The sequence below is a fragment of the Hetaerina americana genome, unplaced genomic scaffold, assembly GCF_022747635.1.
Source record: "Hetaerina americana unplaced genomic scaffold, ioHetAmer1.1.p SCAF_1, whole genome shotgun sequence".
NCBI classification, from domain to species: Eukaryota; Metazoa; Arthropoda; class Insecta; order Odonata; family Calopterygidae; genus Hetaerina; species Hetaerina americana.
The window spans coordinates 73,164,395-73,183,852 of record NW_027286069.1 but is presented as its reverse complement, the minus strand read 5'-3'; the positions used below and the strand labels follow the sequence as shown (position 1 = coordinate 73,183,852).

Below are 19,458 nucleotides of genomic sequence, written 5' to 3'. Positions count from 1 at the left end.
CAGTCGTTTTGAATCAATGGTATTTCTCTAAAAAGCTCAATATATTTGAGAAAAATATTATAACTTAACTACAAATGGTTTATTTTCTTTTCATTTCTTTCGATGCCGGAAATCTCGTATCAGGCGTTCAACTGCCGAACTTCATGTTGCCTGTTTGACACAGCTGGAAGAAGCCGATTCCGGTTCCGAGCCCTTCTCGTTCCCATCATAACAATCTCCTTCTCCCCCTCTCTTCCTGGATTGCCAAGCTGCCTGTTGAGCGCGTCTCGATTGACCTTCTCGATACCGAAAATTTTTATCTCAGGGATCGCGTGATTTTCTGCTACCGCTGTCTGAGTGAATAGAATCATCTTTCATAGAATAGAATGAGTGAATAGAAATATCCTTGAAAAGAATTACGATGAAAAGAGGGAACCAATAGAAAATTCTATTGGCTCGATATCAAAAATGAAGTTCCTTCTTTTGAAATTTCGATTGGCAATCTTGCTTGGTTTTTTTAGATTTCAATGATTTCACGCGTGCGCCGTCTCGTTGTGGCGCTGTTGTTTATTTTTCTTGCGGTATGTAATACTTCTTTTTAATATTGGGGTTGCGATTTGGCATTATATTAGCTTTACATATGGTTTAATGACATCTTCATGACACTTTTATTTTGCTATTTTTATAAATATGAGGGTTCTTCTAATCAGTAAACATGTATAACTGCATTGCTTGTTGGCATTATTAAGTGACGTTTTTGGATCACCGGGATTGCTAGCAATTTTACTACAGGTTTAAATACTTTAGTCTCATATTGTCCAAATCTTCATTTGACTAGGAAAGGTTTCAAGAATCAACCTACGTGAGGACTGTTTAGTTTCACTTAATTTGATGAAGATAATACGCTCAATAGCCTAGGATTTTCTCTGTCAGTGGATCGCTCGCTAAGCTAAGTTAATGACTAATTAAAAATAGCAATTTTCCACAAAAATTTTTGTGGAAAATTGCTATTTTTAATTAATCATGATATTCCACCATATCACGCCTGAGACGTCTCTTTTTATAAGTTAATGACCTCCTTAGGCACCTAGTGAACATGGGTGATCAGTTTTGATGCAAAGTATGTCCACGAGTTTATAAATGGTTGAAAAATGAATGTATTAGTAAGGTCACCCTGCTATCACTTAAAATTTAATTTTCCCGAAATTCTTTCGTGAGAAGTGTTACAGATCAATCTTCCTGCTGGTCAAATGTACTCCATAACAGCACTCTTTCACGTAGCGAAGTCTCGTTGAGAATTTCGAAGAATTCCTTTGCCCCATAGTTTTACGAAATTTCGGTACCACGTATACAGAATAGAGCAGTCCGATTTGAATTATGAGCATTCAACTCCCCCCCTCCCGGCATTCTGTTTTCTTGGCCTTTTTCACAAATGGGGAAGGTTTGGCCGTTCAGGAGCCGTTTTCTCGCATCGTGACAATCCGATTCCCTCCCACTGTCCGTCTCAAGTCATAACATCCCTTTCCACGTCTCTCTCTCACTTCCTTTGAGCTTTCCGAAGTTCTTAAACTTGTGGTAAATTATAGCCATCGAAAATCGATTCAGTATTTTATTAAATCATCGGATGCTACTTCTTCTTGCATTCCCCTGTCGGGGCATTCTTTTCCAAGCCTCGCCCGGTCAATAGGAATCTGGTCCCGCGGGATAAAACACGGTAAGTTTCTAGGGGCCCGCAAAAAAAAAACAAAACCGTCAAGGATCATCGAGAAGGATAAAGAAAAAGGCGCCCATGCGGAAGAAAGTAGAGCTATAAAGGAGAGAACACTGTAAAGAGTCTATCCACGCGCGCCACCGACTCCTTTCTCTCGCCATTTCCCTGCCCGCGTTCCCTTCGCCCCATTCCTCCCTCCCTTCACCGTCTTTTGCGATCGCATACACACATATGCACGCACTATGACTCTATACTCCTATTTTTGGACTCCTCCCTCCGTTCCCTCTCGCCTCCCCCTCCTCTCCAATCCCCCTCGCCTCATGTATATCCCAGAGTATCCTCGTGGCTCCCTCTGTCTTCTCCAAAACTCCTCCGCTTCCTCACGAACCACCTTCCACCGCTGCCACCACCCTCTCCCCACGTCTCCCCTCGCTCTCACCCTCTCTCTCTCTCCACGCTTCCCGACTACCATTACTTCCACCGCTCCCCTTCCTCCACCCCCTCACACAACGTCCCGGTTTTTTTTCTCCTCCCACACACGCCAAACGTTATGCACGCCCCTACCCCTTCTAAATATATACTTCACTCCATACTCTCTTCATTTGCAATATTCCCGTCACTCTATACCCCCATAACTCATTCCTCTTTCGCCTCTTCCCCCGCTCTGGCCCTCACCTCTCATCCCCCACCGTCTCCTCCCTCACTCTTTTCCTCCCCTCAAGTCGTGTCTCAACTTCCGTCTTCCTTTCCTTTCCTTCGACCCGTCTTACAGCACTCGCTCATTGCACCGCCTTCCTTTTCGTGATGAATGGCATCCGCGAAAGGCATTTGTTTAAGTCTCCTCCGACGATGGAGCCCATACTCTTCGCCCTCTTTCTCTTCCGCCCCTCTCGTTGATGAGGTGGGTAGCGCTTGGCCAATACTCCTTGTAAGCACCGCAAGTCCGCAGGGACATTTGAGCGACCCCATTTAGCGACCGAATTTGTTCTATCAGGCAAACGGGGCATCGTAATCGCAAGAGTCTCCTCTTTTCAGTCACTTCCCCCAACTTAATCTGGTGTCCCCTTGGATGGAGAGTTTTTCGTGGCAATTCCTCGCTGCCCCAAGCAGCCCCACCTCGCTTTTGATTTATGTTTTTCTCCTTCACCAGTTGCTCTATTTGTAATCTTTGACTGTTTCGTTTTTAGAAGCTTGTAGGTGCCGTCGCGGCACACTCCAGCGGCATCGATTTACTTAAGAGAGTTTCGTATTTTGTTTGCTTATGTTTTAAGCTTCGTGATGACTTGCCAGATAAGGTTTTGGCTCGCTCTCTGTGAAAAATGCAGCATCCTGAAAATTCTTCGAATGAGGTGTGGATTGTTGAATGAAAATGTTGACGGATGTTTGTCTAATATTTACTCGATATATCAAAGCTCTTAAATTCTATGATTTCACTTCAATAATCACTTCTCTCGGGAGTTTATGAATTATCATGACAGCACAATTTTCTCGAGTACCTATTGTTTTCCTCTTCCGTAAATCATTCCTCCCACGCGGCTGGACTCGTGACGGAATCGAAGTATGGGTTTTCAAAAGTAAATCACCATTCAAATGACAGGCTCAAAATTCTCTGGAAGATAGATGAGTTAAACAGAAACTTAGAGAACGCTTGTATTTGTATTTCTAAATAAACACCAGCGCTTTCATCTTTCAGTGGACTATTAATCGTGGGACTTAATTTTTTAAAAAAGCACATTGAAGTTGTGTACACCTCTTCGGCTCCCATTCTGCCCGGAAGTAAACGTTTTCCCTTCGCGCAGCCTCGGTTTGTCCAGACGCCCGAGAAGTGTTTCCGGAACGCTAGTTTTTCGGAATTCTCGAATGCACGTTTTCATTTCCCACCGCTCACTTGCCTTCAGGAGATTCCGAACCGAGGCGTCGTTGACTTTCCGTCGCCACGAGATGGAAAACTTTAGTCGAGTCCTTTGCCATGTATAGCTAAGGCTTCTTGCTGCGAAATGGTTTATTTTCGAGTTTCCGATTTCGAAACCCCCTTTTCATTATTGCGGAGAAGCCCTGTATGCTTTGGAAATTGATAACGTGCAAATTAATATGAATAATTCCGTCACATTAATCAGCCATTTTTTTTACTCTAACATTTCCTTTGGAATTAATTTTCATGGCGACGATTGTAAACAGTTTTATTATCCAGGTGTTTTCTTCCAATTGAATTTACAGGCAAGTTTAAGAGGGTGACATGTGGCTGTTTAGTGACAGACTTTGCAGCACTATCGAAATAAATTTAGAGGCAAGCTCCAGTCAAAGAGTAAAGAGTTAACTCTTTAAGCATAATGCAGCGCGTGCTGGTACGCCTTGTACGCAGACATCCACATCGAAGTAAGCTGTTTAAAAATTGTTGGCTATGTTCAATTAAAAAGTCTTAATCGTATACTAAATCTTCTAAATAAAATCCAGTTTCACATCCCAGTCAAGTAAAATTACTCTTCATTGAGATATCACCACAAATTTCTTTATTTTGCCCAGGAGTGCCTTTCGTAGAGTTTTCTGTAGCGCAATCAAACTCGTACAACACGTAAAGGAGGCATTTTATTGATGCTTTCCTATTAATCATTCGAACTTGGCAGTTTTCGCAGCCGAAAAATAGCATACTACCTTGATCAAAAAGTTCCCGGAATAACCAACGTGTGGCGCTCCCATCGTTCCGATTTGAGTTCTGTTTTTTTTGTTAAATTGGTACATCTGTTGTTGATATTCCCTTTAAATCTTAGTGTCATAACTTGACATTTGCAAAAGTTACGTAGCCAAGAGTACATCTATCTCTGTGTGTGTTGGCGATTTTTTACAATTTCAGAAATGGATTTAAATTTGCAACAACGAACTTGTATTAAATTTTGCGTAAAAAACGGATTTAGTGGCGCATGGACGTTGGAAATGTTGGAAAAGTGTTTCGGCAACGATTCTCTAAAAAAAACGGTCGTTTACCAGTGGCACGAGCGGTTCAGAAGTGGTCGTGAGTCAATCGAAGATGATGAACGCAGTGGCAGACCATCGACATCGAAAGTCGGTGAAAAAATTGATAAAGTAAAAGAAATGTTGGTCAATAACCGCAAATTAACCATCAGAGAAATAGCGGAGGACTTGAACATTGCCTATGGATCCGCCCAAGACATTGTGGTTAATGATTTGGGTTTCCGTCGTGTAGCATGCCAAAAGACCTCAATTTCATGCAAAAAAGAGACCGTGTTGACGTCGCAAAAGACATGATTTGCGAGGCTGAATCCGATCCCACATTCATCAAAAGGATCATTACTGGAGACGAGACGTGGGTTTATGAGTACGACACGCAATCCAGACATCAGGCAAGTGAATGGCGTTCACCAAATGAGCCGAGACCAAAAAAACCACGTCGTTTTCAGTCAAAAAAGAAGGCAATGCTGACGGTTTTCATGGATTACAACGGTGTAGTGCATCATGAATTTTTGCCAGAAGGCCAGACAGTAAACAAAGAGTATTATTTGGGCGTTATGAGACGTTTGCGTGAAGCAATTCGCCGAAAGAGACCAGAAATGTGGGCAGAAAACTCGTGGATTTTGCACCATGATAACGCACCGTCGCACAGTGCTATCATTATTCGTAATTTTTTGACGAAAAATGCAACAAATACCATCCAACAGCCACCGAATTCACCTGATTTGGCTCCCTGTGACTTCTTTCTGTTCAATCGAGTTAAAAAACCATTACGGGGAACGCGTTTTAGCAGCCGAGAGGAAGTAATGGAAAAATCGCAGGAAGCACTGATGGACATACCGAAAACCGAATATAAAAAATGTTTCGAGGATTGGATCAAGCGCTGGCATAAGTGTGTTGCAGTCGATGGGGATTACTTTGAAGGGGACAATATAGATTTAGATGAATAAACTTGTATTTTTAATTTTCTGAATAAATTCCGGGAAATTTTTGATCAAGGTAGTACACGTTGCTGTGCTGTCACTTAGGATTGCATTGCAATGAGTGGATTAATCTCTTTGCGAGAAATTAAGTACCATTGGAGAGAATCCAAAAAATATGACATCCGCCTTCCGACTCAACCTTAAACTTGGGGGTTAGTCTAGACAGGAGCTAGTTATTTAACGTCCTCGTATCCCACCACCGATCACCGGCGTCCCTGGTTTTCCTTGTGCTTAAAGATTTAGATTAAAATCCACCTCTTCATTCAAAATCGGAAGCGTTATTTCAGGTTAGACGCGGTAAATCTTCCGCAGGTTTTCTCACGGAAAGGGATTCCAATGATCTTTGGGGAAACCCCTCCCTGTCTTCCGTCTCTCTATCTTCCTTTACTCTCTTTCCCTTCCCTCCTCTCTGTTCCAGCTCCTCCACTCCCGATCCCCTCCCGTATCTCTTCCCCCCATCTCTCACACCCTCTCTCTGTTCCTCCTCTCGCCTCCTCGTCCCGCCGCCCCGACCTCCTCGTCTCCTCCTCTTCCTCCCTTTCTACATCTGCTATTTCCTCCCGTCCACCTTGTCTTCCCCAACATTGCCCTCTCCACCCTCTTTCCCTCCTGGATCTTATCTCTTTGTATGCTATTTCAGTCCCACTACGGTTTTATTCTGGACACACGCCTATATGTTTTCTTGCTCTCTCAGACGCCTCTGCCTTCGGGGTCGAAACGGCTAGATTCCGAGATTTATCCGGCTATATGGTATTGAGGGTGATAATTTTCCGGTCGTGTTACGGAAAATACTATTTATTTTTCAACTCCTTCACACACACCCTCTCCCCCGTACGTCTCCCAGTTGTGAAGTATGAAGTCCTAAATTTGTCATGACTCCTAGAATTATATCACCAATTATCGGAAAGTTTCCAATTTCAATGCATCCCTCGCGTCACATCCGAAAGAGACCGCCTCGATTATATTTAGCATGTAGTTTCTAATTTTACGCTGATGTATGACTTCACTTGGTGCGTAAACAGTGATACTATACCTTATAGTAATAATATTATAAATTATCAAGCGTGGCTTGGCCGTGAATGTGAAGTTATGATCTCATAACTTCGCCTTGCTGCTTTCTGGAAGTACAGTCCCATTTAGTCAAGTACGTAGTTATGGTGGTATTCCTTCACTATAACTTTTAGTAAGCTTTGCATTAATTTAGAATGGTTCCCGAAGAAGATGTGTGACTATCGCGTGCTTGAAATTTAAGAATTTAAAATGTTGCACTTGAAAAATGAAGTTTCCTTTGGTGCATCAATCAGCCATCACAACCGTCAACCTGAAAACAATTCTTGGCGGTTGGAATTTATTCTTCCTCTCATTCGAAAATTGTCACTATTTTGATGTATCCCGTATTTCTTTCGAAGAAAAGCGCGGCTGAGTACTCTCAATATTCTGGACGTTGATGATAAAATACTTTTAAATTTTGTCGAAATATGTGCCATGATTTAAGAGAAGGCATAGGTTCTAAAACAATTATAGTATTTTAAAGGTGACTTGATTCCTTTCGTCTCGGGGTGTTTCGGCTCCTTGCTTCAAAGCCTTATAAAGAATTTGACTCATTCCGTTGGTATCTCATCCCTTTCTTATCTGTTGGCCCAGAACAGCCATGTGCCCTGAGCACTCGGCCAATCCGAATTCCCGCTGAAAAAAGATATTGACAAACATCAAGGTTCTTCACGTGCTTCTTTTTTATAAACGGTTAATTGAGTCAGCATTTTGACCCGGATGTAAGCACATTATCAAAGTTGGTAGAAGTCCGAAGCCATTATTGACTCTCTAATGTGAGAGCCAATGTCAGATTTGGAAATTTCCAGAAACCCCAAATTAGTAGTGCATACATGTATGCAGTATAGAGTAGACGTATAGAATTTGGTAGACTCTTGAAAGAGCTAGGCAAGAGACTTGTATTGATGTAAAATCCATCCCCCCCGTCACACTCATTTTATTTCCGTTATTAAAGTTAGGAAATGAAGGGAGAATAAATGAAATGGGCCGCATCATGGCTCTTCGTCATATTATCATCAACTTCTCGATCTACTTCACTCTTGTCATTATCGGACTCACGGTGACACATTCAATGCTTTTCCAAACTCGCATTTGAAGGTCTGAATCATCTAATACTCAGAGAGCAAAAAATAGTGGAGAAGATCATTTTCTCATCTCAATATTCGATGGTGATTAGTCGATTTTTCGGTCTTCAATGATCTCTCTGCTTCAATCGTGCACTTTTCCTGATGTTTACCTATCGAGACAGTCACCGAAATTTCATCTGGATTGAAAAATCAGTACTGATGAGAAATTATTAGTGATCAGAAAAGGTGCGGCAGCAAAATAAATTGTATATTTCGAGAGACATCATAAAAAAGCTTAAGCTGCCTAACTCGTATTGCTTATACTTCTAAGATATAGTTTAGGTGCCTATGTATCATGGGAACATAAAATAAGTCATGTGATAATTACCAGGTTTTCTTTCATTTTCATCTTGGGATTTTTTGTATCTAATTTTGACGGAATTTGAATATTAAAGGAAAATAAGCATTGCTTACCGACTTTTATCCTATCCTTGTTACTCGTTATTTTAGTCTTGATTTGGTCTTAGTTCAAGTTTCTTCATTTGGCCTCTCACACTCCCATTAGTATAGGAAAATATGGCAGCATATCGAAAAATTGACGATAGTAATTATACATGTATGTATCAAAACCTTAAAACATGTGCTGTATTTTTTTCTTTTTTGTCTGACTCATACCTGACGTGATCTTTAACCCTTATTATGTAATAGCTCACAATATTTTTACGGCATGGAAGCATCCTTTGCAAACTGAGCCAAAGTGACGTCATAATGTCAGGAGTGGTAAAAATTCAACCCTGAGGATTTCTGTCGTTTTTTCCCTCGTTGACTGGTTCGCATTAGTAATAGCACATATTTATGAATCGTAGACATCATAAAACTAACGTGCGTCTGAGTCCTCGGATCTAAGTTTTTATTTTTGCAATGGGAACATATTTCCACTCCGAGAAGGAGACGTGAAAATTCCTGCAGTAAAAACTTAATGTGAGCATTTTTATCTCAAAACTACATTGAAAATTATGTCCTTGAGGAAGTGGCCGCTTCTCGATATTTGATGTTATTGTATTAAAAATAATTTTATGCCCAAAATTTACTAATGAGGACCTGCTCGTCCAAATCTATTCAGCCCCAAAAAGGCTGATGTGATCGCTCGAAGAAGGGAATGGCTATCCGGAGGGTATATTTTTGCCTTGATTGGAGAGGAACTCCTTTATTTAGGTGGTCTGTGGAATTTTTAATATTTATTACCGGAAAACGTGGTCATTTTTAGTACCAATAATAAAATTAACTTGGAACTCATATTTTCTAGAACTGCGATTTACATCTATATCGGCGTAAATATTTCAACTTTGATAATTTTACTCCCCAAAAGGTTGAAATAACCATGATCAAAGCGGAAGTTGACTTCATCAGAAGAACAGTGGGGAATAGAAATTAAAGCCGTCCGTTTCGTGAAAAATCTTCATAAACGTAAATTAATCGTCCAATTACTAATATAAAGTCAGGGCTGTGAACCGCAGGAAGCAAGAAGTTTGCATGCACGATTCAAGCGACTAAATAAATGCATGTCGTATGAATTTTAGGGTGTCGATGTGGGAATAAAACTAGCCTGGCATTGCAATGCTTCCGATAGCTCAAGTTCAGTGAAACTCATGAATGATTGACAAACTAGCATGAGGATACCCTTTTGCCTCGCACAAATCGTGATCATAACAGTAATACCAAATGTGCCCGCGAATTACTGCCAGAAATCACCAATTGCCATAATGAATGGTGGCCTTAACACACCCCGCTATATACCCTCGTGGTAACCTACAGAGTAATATGTAAGTGATTCCGGTAACGTGGAGTGGTTCACATTTTGCCAAAGCAGCTGTGATATTGGCCTGGTTCTCGGGTATCTTTATGATGGCAACTGCGCTCTTCTTCTTTAGTGACCAAAGCACGCAATTTCAGCTGTCGGCATCGGCTTCATCTTTAATGCATTCTATGGCAATCTTATCTCTCGGGGACCCTAAAAATTCGATGTACCCTTTCCATCTTGCGTTCCGCTTTGATCTTAATCTTTTATCACCCTATTTTGCTTTCCTCTTCATGGTGTCTTTGGGAGCCCTTGATGGGATATGCCTTGAGCAATTTTTCGGTGGCTATTCGTGGAACTAGTAAAATCATCTTCTTATGTGATGTATTATCATATCAACTCTTAATGACCAGCATAAATTATGACCGTAAATACTTTTGCAGTTGCACCAATAATCAAATTATTGTTTCAAATAATTATCAAATACTTTTCTCATAGACACTTGAGTGAAACTGAGTACACTTGAGTGAAAATGATTTTCTCCCAAGAAGAGGTACAGGGTCTTTCTGCTGCCAATTTTGCAGGTTTAAGTTGAATAAAATATCCTACCAGAGTGTTCTACATCACTACCATTTAGTTCAGGGAAATTTGGGAAGTAAATGAAAATGAAACGGCATTTCCTGCTCTACGGTCTCACGGATCACCGGGAACTTGTAGTTTGCTCCAAGGGAGGATATCTTCATTACAGCTCTATCTTCTGAATAGTTTCAGCAACCTCGTAGTTAATTTTTAATAATACCTCGAGTGCCGGGATCTTGAAACAAATAATTTATATGAACACGTATACGCGATCGAGCATTTGGATTCCTTAGATAATCATCGTGTTCCGAAGGGGAGTCGGAAAGCGAAAACTAGTTTCCCGGAAAAGTGTGTCATCTGCGTTCTAATCCATCCGCGGCGCACCTGTTTCCAATCATTCTGCTTAAATCCTCGGTCCATCGGAAGACGCTTCTGTGAAATGCAAGAGGGGTGGCAGTCTGGAAAAGTGCCCCGTTTGATGGATCAAACAGATGCAGTTGAAAGCGAAGCGCCTTTTTATAGAATAGGGTAGCTTTGGAAAGATTATTTGAAAATGAATCTTTCTTTAAAAATAGGTTAGTAAAAAAAATTCTTGTTGGAACTTATCTTAGGATAATCAAACGACTTTCGTTTCACAAGAGGTCACCGGTTACTTTGAAGTAAATATTTGCGGCAACGCGAATATGATATATAATTAACGTACAATGTCAATGAAGTTGGATTGGTTGCCGGAGAATTATTATCACATGCTGTGTTTTGGTTATCCTTTTTATTGATGGATTTTATTCTCAGCCTCGATCTTAATTGGCATCTACCAAGTTTTAACTAAAAGGATGTTCGTAAAATAGCAGCAGAGACGGAGGCTTTTATTTGACCCTATTGTGAGCTACGAGTATTGTGGTGTAGTTAGTATGTCTAACTCATATCCTAGGGAATTGAAATAATACTTTTTGGTAATGAAATGTAATTTAATCTTTTGGGCCATAGCCAACGAAGTTTCAATTGCGTGTATTCAACATTTGCGGAGTACCCTACCACGAGAGCGTATTTTTCGAGTGCCTGTCACTTGGTATTTTTACAAACTGAATAGCAGTTTTGGTTAACATTTTATTTTCGCGACAAAGGAAAAGCTATTATGTTACAATTAGAATAGGTGCAATTGTAACCACATCATCAGGAATTATAAGTGTCAATAAGCCGTAATAATGCTACTAATTGTAGATTGATAGAGTCAAGTTTCACCGCCTGGCCAGATTGTTTGCTCCATAACGCAACGCCAACTTATTTTCGTTTCACTGTTGCTTAAAAACGATCGCCAAAAATGGTAAATGGCTCGAATGGAAACGTTAGATTGGAATCCGACAAATAAGAGAATTCTTCGATCCCAAATTGCAATTAGACTGTTTTTTCGTGTTGTCTTGTCGCATTAAACTTTACTCCCTACCTCAATAATGCGTTCATAGAATGTTCAATGTGTGTAAATGGAATTCGAGGTAGGGATGGATTACACTGATGCCTCCTACCTCGTCCACTGCATTCGCATCAATAGTTCATGAGGGAAATGCCCGAAGAAAATTAAAGAGCAGAGAAACATACAGGGGAAGAATTTATTTTTATTGCTCTGTGAACCACAATTCCTCACGAATCAGTAAGTCCATCTCTATGTTTTTCGAGCTCACCTGTCATCTGTACTCAAATACATTCCAAATATCGGAATGGTTAGGCTAAACATCATTTTTGACGCTCAGGGAGCGAAAGATGGCCAAGAGATATGGATTAGCTTTGCAGTAGCCTGGTTATGATTGGTACATATAGAGTATAAATACATGTGTATTGTTTATAATGATTACTACTATGCGATTAACCGATTTAAATGTGATATCGTTTACATCTATGGGTTCATTCGGTACCTTTTACCTTTAATATTGAATACCCCTACAGTTTATCTCATGAAAAGCCCCTTAAACACTTTTTAGCCCACTTCGGAGACGATGCTACATTTATCTAATCAATTGAAACGACAACCAGATAAATTCACTGGTTAAATTTCTCATAATACATAATTAAATTCATCAAATCCTCACCTCATGCTATTGAAAGCCTTGACTAACCTTTTTCTATACTCTTCTTCGAAATGAAGGGTTCATATCACCGGATACCCAAGATCCCCTCGGTTGACGCACATGAAGTGCTAATTTTGGAAACCGCAATTTAATCCGTTTTCAACGAGGCATATGAGTAATCGGCAAGATTTTGTTTGTAGCGGCAGCGATTCCCTTCTCGGTGATTTCCAGGAGTCTAAGACTGCTTGCAAAAAATACCCAGTCATAAGTAATCGATGAATCATTTGCGGTTTTAACATAAGAGTCCAAATTGCATTTGGTCAGAGTAGATGAATTTTTAGGGCGCTATAATTTAGGGTCGTTAATCTTTCCCTTTGCATTACGACTGCTAAACGCATCACTGGGAAAGCTGATTATCATTGATTTGGATGGTTTGAATTTTGGGAGTGATGAGGTTCTTATTCCTAGGGCACCGAAAATCACCGTGCCGCCCCTGGCTCGATCGATTTCTTCCTGCGTGACCTCTCTGGACAGATTGCTCGCCCGTCCATTATTAAGCTTAGAAATATGTGAGGACTTACCTGGAAGAAGAGGCAGAAACACACCCACTGGTAGTATTTGGCGTACTTTCTCTCGGAGTTGCCGGAGTTCCGGGAGTTGTCAACACCCGGATATGGTACCTCGTCGCCCACGATCTTGCCGAACGAACTAGGGATGGTGTACGTGGAGTGTATCCAGCAGAATGTGTTCAGCACGTCCTCCGGCACGTCCTTGGTGTGGATGCAGTCGATGGGGTTTCCTACGTACTGCCTCGTGGTCACGATGAGGGAGAAGGCTAGCAGGAGCATCACCGTGATGCTGTAGTGGAGTCGGAACACTGGCGAGTCTATGTGAACCCTTCTTACCTGCGGTCACGTAGGATTGCAATGAGAAAAGGAAAAAGAAAAGGGATGATTGCCCTTCAGATTTCAAAGATGTCGCTGGAGAAACGAGTGGAACATTTCTGACGGTTTGGGCGCAAAGGTTTCTGAATACAAGAGAAGACCAGGCTACTTAGAGTTTCAAGCGGAAATCAAGTATCGATGGTTGAATTTTCATGAATGATTGAATTTTTTATATTATTGAACGTACAGAATGTAAGAATCAATCCCAAGTTTCCCGTTTCATATATAAATCCTGTTTCATATATATTTTACAAATCCCGTTTCATCTCATATCTTCAAATTCCCGGTTCATATATATTTTACGCGTCAAAAATATTATATTTCAATAATTTCATTGTCGGTCTTCATAATCGGTTATGCCCACAAAGCTCCCTTCGAATATAAAACGTGAAGTCCCCGAGTGACGGATCTGAATTTATTATTGGACGTAGGGATGAAATGGTTCGTCATTCAAATTTTATGCGGCATGAATGCAATGCATAAAATAAATGAAAGCTTTGTTAAAGTGAAAAGCAATTACGTGAGACACATTTTAAACACTCCAATTTGGAATGGATCAAATGATCAGCTTTTCAAAGCATTCAAAGTTATTTTAATATTGTCATAAAATTTATTTCACATTGTTATAATGTCCATCACTGAGAAATGTTCCACGCGTTTCATCCACGTAGTATATGACCACGTATGTATAACCTCAAGCCATGTATGAGAACGATTGAGTATTTAACAATTCTAATGCTAGAATACACAGGAGAGTAGAATGAGCACAAAAATGTGTACATCGACAAATTACATCTTTACATAAAAATGGTGATGGCAGAATAGGAATTATTTCCAGAAGCTTTAATGTAATATCCAGTCCAAATGACAGGAAATAGGCAAAAAATGGGATAGAAATGTAAATTTTTGGATGAGGATCGCACTGTAAATAGATCTTAAAGAGTGTGACATTGTTTATGCTGCTTAACATCAAGAATCTTGAAAATTTTTAGAATCAAGTGATATTTTTCTATTGGAGGTTGTTGAAACTATTAGAATTTTAGGTCAAGGTTTCTTTTTTTATATGTGAATAAAGCACAGAAAACGTAAAACCCTAACTGATGCGATACGAGCAGGTATCTCGTTCAAATCGTAATAATTTTCAAGTTTTCATTAAGGCAACGTGCTTTAATCAATTACGCATTGAAACGCTTTATTGTAACTATATTCAGTATCTTGAACTAGATATTATTCCATCAAAAATGAAACTGCTAATTTTTTTTAATCCAAAAAAATATATTTTAAATTAAATTCTCTAGTCATGCAACCCTTGTCATTGATTTTGGTTGAGCAGTTCTTGTCTCAGCGTACTTTTTAAGCCTTCTGTTAAGTCTTGATCTTAAAAGAAGTTTTTTCTTCACTTACGGGAAATTAAATTTTATACTTTCAAATTTGTGGGGCAGGGTAACCATTTGGCACAAATAGATATTCGGTAATACGTTCTCCTACTTCTGCCAGAGAATTGGGTTTGGAAAGAATTGGCGTGTGAGCTATTCTTTCGTTATTAGTAACCGTATTGAGCTTCAAATTTGTTTGTAACAATATTTCTATTTTATTAATGAGGCTTCCAGGTAATTTCAGGGGTATCAATCTGTCACCTACAATGATTAACGAGTAGCTTTGTGAAATTAAACAGTCTTGTTTGTTTCTCATAAAATTTGATTATTAATTCACCTTTTTAAAGATGTGCTTGGTTATAATTTATTTCAAGAGCAGCTTCGCAGAATGTCAAATGAATATAAGAGATTATCAGTCCATATGAGCTTAAACAATTCGTTTGTCATCCTACTTGTCTATTCGATTCATTTTAGGCAACCAGGATTGCACGAAGTGGGAACTTGCTAGTGGAATTTGAAAAGGCATGTGATGCCATTTAATTCATAAACACCTACGCACCGAGCAATCTCTGGGACAGCTTCCAGGATGCTGACGTCAAGTCAGCACTCAGTAGAAGCTTAATGAGGAGAACATAAATATGGAGAGAATGATTGGAATAATTCCCGTTATATTTTCTTAATTCATCAGGTATGATTGATTATTTATCGCTGACTTCAGTGGTCGAGGAGGATAACAGTTTACACTTAGTTTCTTTTAAAGTAACATCAGTAGTTCGACACAAAAACATAAATATATATTGCTGATACAATCACACATTACATAGATCTAAACTATATCCAATTGAAGTTAGCCATTGAGGGCAAACATGGAATGTTCCAAGCATTATTTTCTTAACTGACTACTTGTTTTATGCCTTACAATTTTCTTAAAACTCATTAAAAACTAATTTAAATAAAATAAACATTTTACAAAATACTTTTGTATAAGCCGAGGCATAAAGATCAGCAGACTTTTCATGAAAGGAGAAGATTAAGAGAGAGAAAGAGAGATGAGAAGGATATTACATTGACTCCTATCAGTTTTTTTTTTATTTTAAGCAGATCTAACTACACAGAATTGGAATTTCGGTTGTTACAGACGTCGGTAAGTCTAATAGTGTATAATTGTATGAGAAAGAAGAGAATGAAATGAATTAGTGCTACAACCACACTTTAGTGAACGTGTACGGAAGCAGATCATTTCGTCTTCGTTATTTTTTTTATTCGGGGAATGATGCACGATACAATGAAGGTTAGTCTGGATCCTTTTTAAGTAGCAGCAGTGCGATTGTTGGGAAGAGGGGGGATACATCATGTGATAAGTGGCGAGGAAGAAGGGAAGAAATGATTCGACAGAGCACACATGTCCGAAGCATCTCCCACGCTAAGATACTTCGAAGGGTCAGGAAACTCGAGGCAATAAAGTCCACGTAAAGAGCGTTTCCATTTTGCGAGGGTGAGAGGGGATAATTCAATGGCTAATTCATCCCCACTCCTTCAGCAAAAAAATAAAAAATAGAGACGACTCCGTGGTTTTCCGCGCTTCCCCTCTCCCCTCCAAAGCGCGTGTCGAAAAGTTTATTCCAGGATATCGTTTCTTTTCTGTCCGACGAGGCCCTGAGTACGTCGTTTCTAACCGTGTTTGCAGAATTTTGTCTCGTGAAAGTTTCTTTATAACGTTCGGAATTGCTTTCGAGTGGACTCCTTTTCATATATATATATTTTTTTTCAAAAAAATATGAAAAGAAATTTGGGTTCTGCCGAATGTAATGCCGCCGCTCCAAGCCTTTCACTTCTGACAAACTGGAAATAAATCAGTGAACTCTCGAGAAACTTCATTGACTCTCAAAGAGGGTTGAAAAGAAGTCAGAAAAATAAAATCAATATGGTTTAGAACTTTTCCCACAAATCTTACTCGACGTGATCAAATATCGCGGACCACAAAGAAATAATTCTTGTCCACTTTAGTAACTGATGTAATGTCTGTATCAATCTTTTTCGACCTCAGATCTAGAATGTTCTCCATGCCTCCTTTTCATATCTCCGAGGATATAAGAGCACAGCGCTCTGCAGCACGCACGATGTTCTTCCCACTCCGAATCTCTGTAATCTTTAATTGCGCAACTTAAAGCAATTATATGGTCATTTTTTATGGTATTATATGGTAGTTTTTTTAATCGGTAATAATACTAAAACAGGATTATTTTTGCCCTTTAGACTGGATTTTTAATAAGAATGTAACATCAAAGACAATAACAAACATCCAAGGTCAAGGTGGAGGAAAACCCACCCATGTGGTAATCTAACCCGCGACCCTCGGTTGGTACCCACCCGCCGAGGCCGGTGGGGACGGAATCGGCCGGTGGCTCATCCATAGACGACGCTTTCTTGTTTGTAGGAATAATTCCCTCTCCTCCGCTCCTCCTCATGTCACTAAGTTTAGCAAGACCACACACCTCTTGGTGACGTCAATTTCCGCGATAATTGTTCCTATCCAAGATAGGTTTGTTTTTTAAACGCTGTTTTGAATGAGAATTTAGATAAGTGTGGCCATTGTTAAATCGGCTTCATGAAAAAACTCGGTTAAAGTACTTTCTGTCCCCTTCCTATAATTTTCGTTCGCTTTGCTATTTCGGAACGGGAAAGGTGGCGTCCACGAAAGTCTCTTTAAGGTTGAAGGCATGTGGATTTCGTGAAATATTTCGAAACCGGAAAGTCGCAGTTGTTTAGTTCTCCTTTTGGCGGGGTCGAAAAGGGACCTATGAAACAGAGTCACCTGAATGCGTCGTTTGGTTGTACGTGACCACAACAAGGCGCCCTCGCGCTCGCACACCCTCCTCCACCCTCCCTAGTCACCTGGCATCACCTTGATCCAACTCCCTGCCCCATCTCCTCTGGTTTTTTGCATCGTATATGAACAACTCTAAATTTCATTCTAATTAGAAGGGACGTTGCCACAAGGGAGTCAAAACTTGGCTCTTAAGAAGTGACCAGAAAGCTCTTTGAAATTGTGGAAAGAAAGGAACCGAAGAAAGAGGTGTAGTCGGCCACATCTCTGACGATGGCATTCCTCGGGGATTTTTTGATGGCGTTATGAGCTTTGTTCATTCGTCTGTGCCAATTGGCCGCGTGCAGTAACCTCGATATCACAGCGGGGACTCATTCTCTCCCACCCTCTCACTAAGGTAGCAGTCCATCTTCTCGTCCCTCCTTTTGTAATGCTGGGGACATATGAGTCATCGCTGATTCGGGAGGCGTTAATTTAGCTCTTTCTCTCGCATGTGGAGTGGCTTACATCTCTGAAGTCATGGATTTCGCAACTCGCGATATAGAATTTCGATTTACCATTTCTGAGGGCATTGTATCCAATAAAAATATTCTAGAGTTCAAATTTCCAATCTCGATAAGTAAAATATCAAACATCATTGGGAACGTTTAACATTTCCATGCCTATATCGTCTAAGAATGTATCGTGTATGCTATTTTATTGGGAAACATTCCTACCCGCTAATGGCCCTAAGTCTATCAATTCACCCAGATCGCACTTCGTCAGAAACTCTCTCTACTCTGCCGGCGATTCATTGTTTCGACCCTCGACTCAAGAGTGAGTAAGAACTGGCTCATTCGCTCTCATTGCTAATGTATTGTATACTCAACCGAAATGAATCACGGGCGTATCCTTTCCGTGGACATTAATTGTGACTAATTAGCGAAATACTATTTATCGCGCGATGGCTGCGGTAAACCATTTTTGTTTTTGTTTCGGTCACACGTCGCCCTCATCTCATATTCGTCATCCATCTTTGCCGCAAGATGTGTTGTTCAGTTATATCTTTTTCCAAGGAACGTACTTTGCCGGAAGTGAATGGAAGGATATGAAAAATAATATAAGCAGGCACTTGACGAACCACCGAAAGTCAAATTATTGACAAACATTTTTCAAAGCTGTTCAAAGACCATATTTTCGAATGTCATTGCATTTATCATCCTCCGAATACCCTTCGGATTGATTTTACTACTGAGGTAATTCTTGTGTAATTCAGTTTCATTAATGTATAGGGTTGTACACAAACAAATATCACACACACACAGATAGAGGAGCGATACTGGTAACGTACGAATGGCTCTAAATGCATAACAATACTTACTCGACTCCGTGAATTAAAATGAATTCATTGCTCACGTTTCCTTCTGAATCTTAATCAACCTTATTGCTACGAGTTCAAAAAAATCCTGACCAATATAATTTTCCTACGACATACAACATATATAGAGAGAGTTACAAACATGAAACGTATAAAGGCACAAGCAGAAACATGATATAATGCTCTATCCGAATGTCAAACACATTTCGATTGACATATTTTCAACAGATTATTGTCTTTTCCAACACAAACGTGTCACACAAACGTACTTCCACAAATAAACATGCCAAGCAGGGCATTCAAAACTTTATTATCACTTGAAAAAAATACACAAACAGATCTCACCTTCACCAGCGATTTCAGTCCCAAGAAGAGTTCCAGCATGGTAAGCACCCGCTCTAAAGACCGCCAGCCCTCGCTTCGACGCCTCTCGACAGCTGTGCCCCGAGAAAGCAAAATATGTGTCTACACCCGAGAAACCACGGGGTCCCGAACTCAAAAATCTTATTTGGCGGGCCAAAATGGAATATTTCAAAAGGTACCGCCAGGATAGTGGATAAGCGCCAATTGCGAGGTCACCCGTTAAGAAAAGCCCAATTTTTTTCTCATGAGTACCAACCTCGGCTACTGTCACTTTCATGCTAAAATCATTCTTCAATGGTAAGCAATGCTTTCCCACCGTTTGATTTAGAAATTATTTTTTCCTCGACTTACAAGCCATAAGGATCTTTTAATATGATCATTACTGAGGTGCAGC

General features: G+C 40.1%; 1 protein-coding gene across 1 annotated transcript in view; it reads right to left on the bottom strand.

Moving 5' to 3' along the window:
* The window catches only part of LOC139686065 (innexin shaking-B-like), a 28,589-nt gene extending 9,492 nt beyond the window's left edge, over nt 1–19,097 (bottom strand). The window contains exons 1-2 of the mRNA XM_071583183.1: nt 19,047–19,097; nt 12,779–13,102 (exon numbers count right to left, since the gene is read on the bottom strand). Of these exons, the coding sequence (XP_071439284.1) occupies nt 12,779–13,102; nt 19,047–19,085 (363 nt within the window). The 5' untranslated portion in view covers nt 19,086–19,097. The remainder of the gene's footprint in view (nt 1–12,778; nt 13,103–19,046) is intronic.
* Between the last annotated feature and the right edge of the window lie 361 nt (nt 19,098–19,458).